The sequence below is a fragment of the Euprymna scolopes genome, chromosome 3, assembly GCF_053919585.1.
Source record: "Euprymna scolopes isolate OS-2025 chromosome 3, ASM5391958v1, whole genome shotgun sequence".
In the NCBI taxonomy this organism is placed as follows: Eukaryota; Metazoa; Mollusca; class Cephalopoda; order Sepiida; family Sepiolidae; genus Euprymna; species Euprymna scolopes.
The window spans coordinates 125,754,042-125,767,302 of record NC_136484.1 but is presented as its reverse complement, the minus strand read 5'-3'; the positions used below and the strand labels follow the sequence as shown (position 1 = coordinate 125,767,302).

General features: G+C 31.5%; 1 protein-coding gene across 2 annotated transcripts in view; it reads left to right on the top strand.

Annotated features, from left to right (window-relative positions):
* Positions 1-13,261, top strand: part of LOC145258606 (DNA excision repair protein ERCC-1-like) — a 108,036-nt gene that overhangs the window by 88,039 nt on the left and 6,736 nt on the right. For both annotated transcript variants that reach the window (XM_080116622.1, XM_080116623.1), the window contains exon 10: positions 5,076-5,145. In XM_080116622.1, the coding sequence (XP_079972748.1) occupies positions 5,076-5,145 (70 nt within the window). The remainder of the gene's footprint in view (positions 1-5,075; positions 5,146-13,261) is intronic.

Genomic DNA, 13,261 nt, shown 5'->3' with positions numbered 1-13,261 from the left:
TCCACGCATAAATAGAGTTCAGTGCAATAGTGGAATGAAACCAATCATATAATAAGAAACGATAAGAAATAAATAAGTAATTAATTAATGTTCGTTTTTCAAAGGAATATACAAATTAATTAACCCTCATGTTATTGTATATTTATGACTGAGTATATTAAGAAATTCGTTTTAATATTTTTTAAATAGAACAAGTAGGTTTTTGATATCAATGTCAGAACGAGAAAAAAACTCAACTTTATAAGTATATAGGTAGATGATTATTAGAAGCAGATATAATGTTTGTTTTAGTAAAAAAACAAAAAAAAAAACCATCTCATAAGATTAAAAGTATTGTTTGTAATTTTATTCAATAAATTTTATTTCTGCTTCCATAATGATTTCTATGTAAAGTCTGAATCGCTTACTTAAGTGGTCCTTGTTCATATTAGACATTACTCTGACTTTTCCTTTACCGATAGGTTGCCCCTTATGAAGGCCTGGGGGCCATTCAAGGACAAGAGTCAAAGAGATCATCAGTTTGATAATGATCGCCTCCACGAGAGGATTAGAAATTATGGATGAAATAGGCAGAAGATTACTTAAAAAAAAAAATTGATTGTACAAAAGTATTGCTCAAAACGTATTTATTTACATTAGACTTGAATTTGTAGTCGGGTGGGAAGCAGTCTTGTGGTATTTTGTTCTATAGACAGAATTTTCTGTGAAACAAACTTTCTTCATATAAGTTCTGTTTGTAATTTGGTAAAGAGAAAAAGAAATGAAACTTCTTTGCCGTGGTTGTTGCTAGGCGAGTTCTTGTTGTGAATGTTTTATTTACTGGGGTAAGATTGAAGCTCAGTCGAGTAACTACTATAAATGTAGCGATACAGTAGAGAGAAGCATTTCTTCTCTGTGAAAGTGGCTGTAGATCATCGTGTACTAGATTGTGAAGTCAGTATTGTGCTACTTCAAGTCAAGAATCAGTGCATTTCAATTTAAGAAAACGCATGCAATATCGCATTTTAAGACGACCAAGTTGTAGTCAGCCAGGAAGCAAGTTCCACAAATGACTATGAAGACTTTAAGAGATTCTTTACTGTTTCTCACCAATATTACATGCACAATTGTCCAATGATTGGTTGAGATCTGGGGAGCCAAGAAACCAAATGTTATGAGCTTAAAATGATTTTCCGTTACATTCCTGAATTATAGGAATTGGTATTTTCTTCCTTCTTTTAAGAAAATATTTTGCATCTTTAATGTGTTCTAAAATTTTTTTTTTAATTCTTAAATTTTTAATGATGCGTTCAAGTGCTTCAATACCAATATCAATTCCTGTACCTTTAAGCGAACACATGCTAAAAAAGCTTACAAAAAAAAAAAAAAAAATGTTTGCTTACACTTCTTGCGTCTATCAATAACAACAATAACAGCAGCACATCTTGGATTTAACGACACAAGGATTTTACTTGCAAGACACTCTCTGAAGCTGGACCTGTTATGGCCGGAAACTCTGGAGCTAGACCCTGTTATGGCCGGAAATTAATCAGAAATATTTCAACTTTAAAAAAAAAAAAGGAAAAAGAAAGAAATTGAATAATATTTTTCTTCTTTCTTTTAATAAAATATTTTGCATCTTTAATGTGTTCTAAAAGAACAGTTTTATCTGTTTATTCAATGTTCTTATTCCTGAATTGCTTGTATACGATACTTTTTTTTTCCAAAGGAATCATCACTTATCAAGGCCCAGAGGCCACTCGAGGATAAGGGTTAAAGATTGTACATTGGTTAAAAGGACAATATCATAGTAATCGTTAGAAGTGTAAATTTGGTAAATTGGATTACTTAAGGGAAACGGCTCATCAAGAACTTGTTTACATTGGACTTGAAGACGGCCATATTGTAGTAAGCTGGAAAGCAGGTAAACGGAAGAGAGTTCCATAGGTGTACAGTTCTAAGAGAGAAGCTTTGTTCATGGAATCTACGTTTAGGTTTAGACACAGGTTTTGCTAAATTAGTGTTTAAAAAAAAATTATTATTTAAATCATTATTTTACTTATTTACTTTGTCATGTGACATTTTGCAGGCAAATTTTTTTTTGTTTTTTACACAATATCAAACATTTTATAAAGCACTTTTTTTTCCTCTCTATCCAACCATTTTGTATGATTGGATGTGTTTTTTGCAGTAACACTTACGATTTCAACCGTGCTTTATTTTGTTTAGAAGAATTATTATTTTGTTTTTGTTTTTTTACACAGTGGTCACCACTTATCAAGGCCGGAAGCCACTCAGGGATAAGGGTTATTGCAAGTACATTACGTTAGTGTGGAGATTTGATGAAGTGTTTACTTAAGGGGGCGGTTCATTAGGAATTTGTTAACGTTGGACTTGAAGACATCCAAGTTGTAGTCAGGTGGGAAGCAGGCAGACGGAACAGAGTTCCACAGGCTTGCAGTTCTAAGAAAGAAGCTTTGTTCATGGAATCCACGTTTTGATTTAGGCACAGATAAAGGGCGGGGGAAATTTTTCACAGTGGATTCAGCTAGACGGGTGTTTTTCGTGAAAGATTGGCGAGGGGGAGACCAGAGATTGGAGTTCAGACGAGCATCTGCCATGGAAATAATGATAAAACAAGGATAGGCTCGCAACGTCTCTTCTGTGGGAAAGAGGTTGCAGGGTAGAGAAAAGGGCATCCCCCACTAAACCACGAAGTCTATTTTGTACTCTGTCAAGGCAGGATAGGCTGTTTTTAGCAGCTACTGCCCAGATATGGTAGCATTATTCCATCCTTGGATGTACTTGGCTTTTATATAGATAGAGAATTGCATCAGTAGTGAGATATCTTCTGGAGCGGTAGAAGGATCCCACTATCTTTCCAGCGACCTTGGCAACAGACTTGATGTACGTGTTCCATTTCAGATCAGGAGTAAAGGTCAAACCCAGAAGCTTGTCAAAACACGGGGCCTCTCCCAGATGAGAGCCGTCCATTTCAATTGATGCCAGATGGGGATCAGAGCATTGATGATGTAAGGATGGGAGTTTGGTTTTAGATGCATTAAAGGTAACCAGCCACGTCTTCCCCCACTGAACCACGCGCTCGAGGTCAGAGGAGAGAGAATCAGAGAGAACTTTGTCATTTACAGCCTTTGATGTGTTGCCGTAGATGGTCGTGTCATCAGCATAGATGTCAACGAATGATTTAAGTATGTGTTTATGGAAGTCATTGATGTAGATCAGAAAGAGAGTTGGGCCAAGGATTGACCCCTGAGGGACTCCAGCATTAATAATGCAGGCCTCCGATTTTTGTCCAATTATTATTTATTATTATTTACTTGGTATGGGCTAACGAGTTATAGCTTATCAAGACCCAAAAGCCACTCAAGGATAAAGGTTGAAGAATTGATCAGTTGGAACGTGAGACAACACTGTGAGAGACAGAATTTGATTACCTAAGAGGACGGATCAACAAGAACTTATCAACATTAGACTTGAAAATGACTATGTTGTAGTCAGCTGGGAAGCAACCCCGCAGTATCGTGTTCCACGGTTAGATAGTTCTTGGAAAGGAATTTTGCTCATGGAGGTTCCGTTTAGTTTTAGGTACATAGAGGAAGAAAGGAAAAATATTTACAATGGTTGTAGCTAGACGAGTTTATATGTTTTACAGGGTTGTACTGTACATTGGAGCTTAGTCGAGCATCTACCATGAAAATAACAATAGAGTAGAGAAAGACTAGTAACCTCTCTTCTGTATGGAAGGAGCTGTAGGAAAGAGAAGTGTTCATCCCCCACTAGATTCCAAAGTCTTTTTGCACTCTGTCAAGGCAAGAAAAGATGCTCTATTATTTATTATTCATTATTATTATTTAGTTATTAGTTTTCACACAAGTCATTCTTGGAGATTACTCATTTACAAAAACAAGTAGTATTTCTTGGAGTTTGAGTGACAACAAGTCTCTCCAGATTTTCAGCACTCTCTGCATCTTTTGGTAACTATTGCAAATCAATTTACATTCTCGCAACAGCGGTTTACAATTGATTTCTTGCTGATACCAGATGTTTTTTTTGTTTCTGAGATCTGAGTGACAATAAAACTCATTAAGATTCAAGTACTCACTGTGCTCACCCATGGGGCATCTGGATGATGTTCTCCTTCCTCTGATTCTTCATTCTCCTTGACCCTTCATGATCATTTTCTATGGCACAAATCAATTTTTTTGTAGGAGAGTAAAAAATTGTGATTTTTCTGTTTCTGTGAATATTTGGTGTTGTCTGATTTTGGGTGTGTATTATTGCACTCAAGGATTTTTCTTTATATTTCAACTGTTTTCATTAGCACCATGCTTTCTATGGTGTCAATCCTCCTTTTCATTCCAATTTCTCTTAGTTTTTTTCCTAAATTTTTCAAAACTGTTGCTAGTGCTCCTATTATTGGTCTTCTTCTTGTTCCATATTAAGCTCTCTGGCAAGCTCCATGTATAGGGTGTTTTTTTTTTGACAATTCTATTTTCTTCAATTGCAGATTTGTCTGGATGTTCAAAGTTTACACAGTTACCAGTGAACTACTTCATCAATCCAGTTATGTCTTTATATTCCTTTTTGTGCTTGTTTTAAGCTTATTATGTGGTTTACTGTTTTGTTTCTTTGTCCACAAAGTCTACATTTACTATTTTCCTGAGTTTTATCTATCTTGGTTTTTATGTTGTGCCTTCTGATGGCATTGTTTTGTGCAGCTGTTAGTAGAAATTCTGTCTCTGTTCAAATGTTTTTTTCATAGTCGTCTTATTCTTGCTGTTGCTCCTATGCAATCATCCATTTATTTCATATGAATCAGCTGATATCATTGTTGGCATTCATTTCCCTGATATCTTTCCAGTTAGAATTCTTTCTAGAAACACATCAGGTACTTGAAGGTTGTCAATATCCTTAAGTGAAAGTATTTATGTGGAATGAAGTGGATTAAAACTCGGCACATCCAGGTTGTTAGTTTATGTTATTAACCACTTAGCCACCGTCACTTCCTTGCTGTATTATTATTATTATTATTATTATTATTATTATTATTATTATTATTATTATTCCAATTTCAGGCACAGCGCCTCTATGAGGTGTTCCACGAACCATTTATCCGCAAGAGAAAACGCACATCAAACGAACATAGTAAGTAGAAATTATTCCCAAATTTTCCAAAATATTTTTCATTCAATGATTGGATTGTCTATGTCATTTAATTGCAGAAAAAGAACACCTATTTCTAATGACTAATAATGTAACTGACACTATTTTACTTATAGCTGAAGAGAGAGTGGATTCAGGTGTTTGTTAGTTTCTACTGTTTATTAGTGTGAAATGGAGCACACAACATCAATTAGAATTTTAACTCCGTGCAGCTAATTTCATAGTCCATGGTTGTATCTATTAAGCCAATAACATCATATTATTCAGAGAAGAAAACAACAAAAGTAATTTTTTGAGTAGTTGATATTTAATTAACAGACAATTTTGTGTTTAAAATTGCGTTAAAAAATGTAGTCGAAACAAATGAAAAAATGCTTATTCAAGTTTACCTGATACAACAGTAAAAAAAAATGAGAAAATTGATTTTTTTTTTGATGAGTGACTTTATGTTCAGATTTCCAAAATTAAAAAGACAACAATTTACAAATAATTAATAGTAAAAAGAACAAGCAATTATTCGAAAACATCTAATTTGATTATTAAGTAATTTAAACAGACAAAACAAAGTTTTTTTTTTTTTTTACTTATATTAATGATGTTTTTTCGCAAGTAGACAATGATCTATATTAAATGAATCTTCTCATCTGATCTTAAATTGTTTTGTTTTTATTTTACTAAATGTGCTTGTTTTTAGAAAAATATTTTAACAGAAAAAAACTGCTTTTCTTCGTGTTAGGTATCAACCTAAAAAAAAAAATAATAGTTACTTCCCTTGGACTAAAGAAGGCAGAATTATCTACCTTGAGAAGAGAACATTGGTCATGACATTTTGAGATGTAAACAAAAAATGCATCTCCATCACAGACTTGTAATCATCACGTAGTTAGTGACTTCTGCACTACCATTTAATCTGTAAGTTGTTAAATAAATGTTTTAAAAGTTATACGTTAATAATTGATCATTTTTGAGTGGTTATTAAACCAATAACACATATCAAAAGATATAACAGTTACTTCACGCTGATTTGTGTGGTGAGATAGTTTTTAACTTCTGAAGAATCTGTATTTTTTTGTGTTGGGGATCAAAATAAATTATTGAATTGAACTGAAAAGTTGGTTTGGATTATTTAAATTCTAACTTTAATTTTGCTCTGTATCTACATTCAGCTTTCTTACAGAAGGTATCCCTGTCAAAGACAACACATCCAATTCCTATCTACCATATCTCTATATTTATAAAATAGAAAATTCTCCCCCTCTAGCAAAAAACACAGACACCACATATAAATAGTCACACTGCCTGCCAATATCTGCTGCATGTTTTCCAGATATTATTAGTTGATTTTATTCAATATTGTAAACTCCCATAATATTTCCGAGGAAAGTTGTTCTTTTAAGCAAGTCATATTTACAGGTGGTAAGATGCTTACTCACTCAGTATTTTCTCCGTTCACTCTCCTCGACAAGACCGGGAATTTTTCTACATTTGTCACATTTTTTCACTCCTGCACTGTCCATGTTTACTTTCTTATTCCGTACATTTAGCATTCGTTCTTTCGACTACTCTATCTAAATACAAATCCCTCCCTTCACAATTCATTATTAAGTTCCGGTTAATTTTATTAGCTGTTCACATATGTTTATCAGTTCAAGTGAATTTGAAACATTTAAAAAAAAACCTATCAAGAACTAAACAATATGGCATTAACAAAACTAAACAATATGGCATTAACAAAACTAAACAATATGGCATTAACAAAACTAAACAATATGGCATTAACAAAAACAATAACGTTAACGAATGTCGCACAATAATATCTACATTTATATGCTTACTTCTGCCGTGATAAAGGAATCGCATGTCAGAACTGAAATTAAAAAAAAAAAAAAAATTCTTTTTTATCTTTTTTCTTATCATCATTGCTGCTGTCATTGTTGCCATTGTCTGTCCGGAATTTTACACAAACTTAGTAAAATATGAAAAAATAAATGCAACAACAATTAACATTGTTACATTATGGAAAGGGATGATAGTCAAGAACTTCCATTCTTCATTCTTACATTTCCAAGTTTCAAACATTAAAAAAAAAATAAACATCCTATTTCGTGCACCCAAATTATTTTGTATATGATAGACATTACATATCTTTCTTAATCATGCTCTTATCAGTTAACAAACGGGTACTTAGGCAGAATACTAACTGTGCTACAATACCAATATTATTATTTAGACACCCATTCTTAACAAGGGAGATGAGTATTATGTACTTTAAACTAGCATTTAACATTATTGGTTACATATATGCATACATGTTTCAGTGGAATCCTAATTCAAAGAGACAACCTCATCAAACCAAAATATGATGAGGTTGTCTCCTTTAATTAGGATTCCACTGATACATGTATGCACATATGTAACCAATAATGTTTGTATAATAAACTGACTATATACTAGCTCTGTCCTCCACATTGAGCACTTTAATAATCATGCGGGTTTTATTAGATTTACCTCTAGGAAACCAATCTATACACTTATATATATATATATATATATATATATATATATATATATATATACTAGCAGGCTGCCTGGTGTTGTCTTGTTCTAAAATACACAGAACTATTTTTTTAATTAATACAGAAACTGAGACATGTGCATGCAACTATTATGTTTTTTCTAAGCAGTTTATTTATTGTAAGTTAAAAAAAATACTTGAGCTGAGATCGATACCAGAACCTAAAAACAGTGAATCAAGTACGATAACCATTGGGCCAGTTTGACACAATCTTTAAAAAGTGTTTCCAAACCTAGTTATTCTTAACACTGTCATATGAACAATTCATGCATGCCCAGTCATGAAACAGTTGACAAACAAATAAAAATCCGATGACCCCCAACGTAGCAATTTTTTGACCCCATTAGAAGCCTTTTTTTTCGAATGAAAACTGATTAAAAAGTTTTCCACATGTCTGAATACCCTTTGTACCAAATTTCAAGTCTGTAGATCAAAAATTTGTTGAGTATATAGGTTAAAAGTTGTCCTCACACATACTATATATATATATATATATATATATATATATATATATATATCCCAAGTAGCAATAATAGTTGGTAAAACAGATTAGTGTCAAGCTGTATTAATTGTTAAATAATCAAATACAAACAAAATAACTGTTACTAGAATAGATAAGAACAAAAAGAAAATGAAAAAAAAAAAAAACTTCTGCTTGATAACGATAGTGATTTGTTTAATATTATTGTCCATTAAAAAAAAAATTACTATGTTTATTTAAAACAGTTATTTTTAAGTTCTTTCTTTTAAATAAAATATTTTTTTTCTTTTAATAATTTTTATTTCAATCTTATTCAAAGAAAAAATATATCTTTGTTTACTGAATTAATTTACCCCCCCCCCCAAAAAAAAATACCCACTTCGACCATAATGACAAAGCGCTAATTTGATGCCGAATCAGCCACACACAAGATCCGCTACACTGGATTGGTCGAGCCAAAATGGCAATGCTGAAACGTGGCAAACCCACGATTATGACAGTAAAATGTTGCTTCTTTATTCTCAGTTGTACTTAATTTGCAATGGTGCGAATAAAAATCAATAGTTGGTGTTAAGCATCATTTGTAATGATTTTATTGGCTTTCATCCCCCCTCCCCCACCACCACCATATGTTTCTATTAAGAATTTTTTCTAGAAGGATATTGTACTTATGGGAGGGGTCACGTGAAGGTTGCTAACTTCCCTAAGTGAAAGTGTTTCTGGAACAACCTTGATTCGAACTTGGCACACCCATGTTGTCAGGGCGTGTTGTTAACCACTCGGCCAACGTCACCTTCTTGTTACTGTTGCCGTGCTTTAGACACTATTTTTCACTGGCAATATTGGGATCTATATTGGTTACTTATATCAATCCATATAATTATATTACATATAAAAATTCATGAAGTCTTCAAAAAAACAAAAAAGAGAAAAAAAAAAAAATATGGAGCAAAGCAGAATAGGTCTTCTTTTTTATCCATCCAACCTGGACCAGCTTTACTAGGGACTAAAGCGTGGGTTTTTAGAAATCCAGAAACCAACTCTAATTCTAGGCACTTGAACTGGGAAAGGCTTTCAGACTGGTGGAGCTCTTAAAGTTCTGCATATTATTTACTTTAATTAGGCTACTTTTTTTTTTTTTTTTTTTTACATAGGCGTCACCACTTATCAAGACCGATAGGCCACTCAAGGATAAGGGGTTAAAGAGTGTAGAGTAGTCAAAAGGACAATCTTTGAGGATTAAGATGTTGTGTTGTCCTAAAACAAAAGCCCCTCTTGGTTTATTCACATCCTGATGTGTATGGGTTCTTTAATTTGTAACTGATCAATCATGGAGAGATTTTTTTTTTTTGTTGACATCAAAAAAGAAATCTTTATTTATTGACCATGTCAGATTATTGCAAGGAATTCAGCAATAGCAACAGGGAGGTGACTCTGGCTCAGTGATTAATGACATGGACTGACAACTTGGGTGTGCCATGTTCAAACCCAGGTCATTCTTTTCACTTAGGGACATTGGCAATCTTCATGTGGTCCCTCCTGTGAATATCTGATTTCCTTCTAGGAAGAATATTTTAATAGAAAGATATCAGATAAACGGATGCCAACAATAATCATCATAAACAGCAATAATCATCATAAACAACAATAATAAACAGCAGCAAAAAAATCAGCAATACCTTTTGAATATCTGCTAACTGAAGTACTTGTGTTTGTAAGGTCAAAATAAAAACGCCTTTGATAGTGACTAAAATATCTTTTCTTTTTGTATTATTTAAAATTTGTAATTTTTATTTTAATTCACTCCAAACAAGGCACATTGCCGCTGAGACCTAAGAGTCTCCTGTGATTTGAAGCCATATGCATAGGGGCATCCTAAGTGGGGGGTGGGGTGGGGTGGGGGGTTATGCAGCAAGATGTTTGTTTACATTACATTTAAATTTTCTGCATGTTGGTGCAGTCAGGGAAACAGGGAGAGAATTCCAAACTCTAGCAATTTGAAGGAAAGATGATAGTAGAGTTAGGAAGCCTTCTGGCATCTGGGGACCCCTGCTGTGAGTTACCTATAAAGATCAATTAAAATTAATTAGTTATAATATGTCTGTACTTATTAAAATTAATTAGTTATATAATATGTCTGTACGTATTAAAATTAATTAGTTATAATATGTCTGTACTTATTAAAATTAATTAGTTATAATATGTCTGTACGCATTAAAATTAATTAGTTGAGCACTATCTGTTGAAATGAATAAATCAGTCATTTGGCTTGCGTGCAAGATGTCGACACTTTTTGTATAACGTATATGATTTTATAAACGTTTAATTTCACTTGAATATAATTGTGGCTGACGATGGCCCTGCGGTTTGTTCCTTGCTAATGGAGACAGAGAGGGTTTTGCTGCTGGGTTTGAATCCCATGACCAGCGGCAATCATAATTTCCTGCACAGAGGATAAAACACTAGTGTCTGTAGGTATTAAACAAACAGCTCTAGCACTGTAAAAGCAGTGGGCGAGTGTTTTTTAAATGGGCATTTGTTAAGGTTATTTACAAGCACTGATCCCATAGGCCGAATGGTAGAACACGATGATAGTCCTCAGCTAGGGAAGAGGGCTAGTCTAGCCACACTGATGAGTTGTGATACAATGAAACAGTACTGTATGTGGACGGCTATCTATCTATCTATCTATCTATCTATTTAAATATATATATATATATATTTAGATATATATATATATATATATATATATATATAAAAGATTTTGACTAAATCTGAAAAAAATATTAGTAATTAAGTATTAAAAATATATAAGCGATTAAAAAATATTAGTGATTAACTATAAAAAATATATAAGCGATTAAAAAATATTAGTGATTAACTATAAAAAATATATAAGTGATTAAAAAATATTAGTGATTAACTATAAAAAATATATGAGCGATTAAAAATATTAGTGATTAACTATAAAAATATATAAGTGATTAAAAATATTAGTGATTAACTATAAAAAATATAAGTGATTAAAAAATATTAGTGATTAACTATAAAAAATATATAAGTAATTTAAAAATATTAGTGATTAACTATAAAAAATATATAAGTGATTAAAAAATATTAGTGATTAACTATAAAAAATATATAAGTGATTAAAAAATATTAGTGATTAACTATAAAAAATATATAAGTAATTTAAAAATATTAGTGATTAACTATAAAAAATATATAAGTGATTAAAAAATATTAGTGATTAACTATAAAAAATATATAAGTAATTTAAAAATATTAGTGATTAACTATAAAAAATATATGAGCGATTAAAAATATTAGTGATTAACTATAAAAATATATAAGTGATTAAAAATATTAGTGATTAACTATAAAAAATATAAGTGATTAAAAAATATTAGTGATTAACTATAAAAAATATATAAGTAATTTAAAAATATTAGTGATTAACTATAAAAAATATATGAGCGATTAAAAATATTAGTGATTAACTATAAAAAATATATAAGTAATTTAAAAATATTAGTGATTAACTATAAAAAATATATAAGTGATTAAAAATATTAGTGATTAACTATAAAAAATATATAAGTAATTAAAAAATATTAGTGATTAACTATAAAAAATATATAAGTGATTAAAAAATATTAGTGATTAACTATAAAAAATATATAAGTGATTAAAAAATATTAGTGATTAACTATAAAAAATATATAAGTGATTAAAAAATATTAGTGATTAACTATAAAAAATATATAAGTGATTAAAAAATCAGTGATTGGTGTGATTCTTACTATTTTGTCTTTATTAGTAAAAAAAACTTCCTCAGAAATGAGTGAAGATGTCATCTAAAATACAAAATAAAAATATAACTTAATAAAATCACGACTTAAGTTGTTTGTATTGTTTTATTTTTATTTATTTATTTTTGCATTCATCTCTACATCTATGCATACACTATAAGGATGCTTTGAAAATGTCAGCAGCCTGATATTTTATTATTATGAAAATCTTCAGACATTTTCAGAGGAGAAAGTTATTTCCTATTCCACAATTAAGTTGATTGACAAGTAAATAGAAAAATGTATTTGAAGTATAAAAGAAATGTACATTTTGGTTGTTGTTGTTGTTGTTGTTGGCCTTTGTTTGGTTGCAGACTTATTAATGAACCTATGTACAATGATGTATATAGAAAAACCAATTCATTTCTGTAGTTATGGGTTTGATTGGCTTTCACTTGCCCCAAATAAAGGAAATATTATATCCAGGAGCTAATTATATTAAGAAAAGGAAAATAATCTTTCAAACTATATATATATATATATATATATATATATATATATATATATATATATATATATATATATATATATATATATATATATATATACACACGCATACACAGAGGATCCTTCAGTCTTTGTCAGACTATGGATACCCACGAAGGGGTGCCTGTGTGTTAAATTTTTGTGGCAAGAGGTGCACAATCTCCAACCACACCTCTCCTGAGTCGACATTATTAAATACCGGCGGTAAGTGAAGTGTATGTACAGGACGGCTGGAAACAAATGCCGAGATAAGTGGAGAGCACATACAGTGCCTAGAATTCACAAATGATCACGCATCTGGTACTAACCAGGCTCAACGTTGCTTAACTTCAGTGATCTGACGAGAACCGGGGTGTCAACGCAATTACATATATACTAGCAAGGAGACCCGACATAGCCCAGGATCGAATAAGGATCAATGAATGTTCTACATTTCCAATACTTTTATTGTCACCAAAATTGTTGAACTCGCCCATTTTTCAATCAAATTGATTGATTGCCTTCTTTAGTCAGGGACTCACTGTGGTGTACCAGGAGGAAGTTTCACATTCTTTGCCACAGTGACTTAGTTTACAATATATTGCACTGTAGAGAACCTACTGCTGATTTTATAAAATTATTTTTATATAATGGTTTGAATTAAAGTTGAAAATGCAAAAGTCAAATTTCATTGTTCAGTTGTGCTCTAAACAGAAACATTCATTT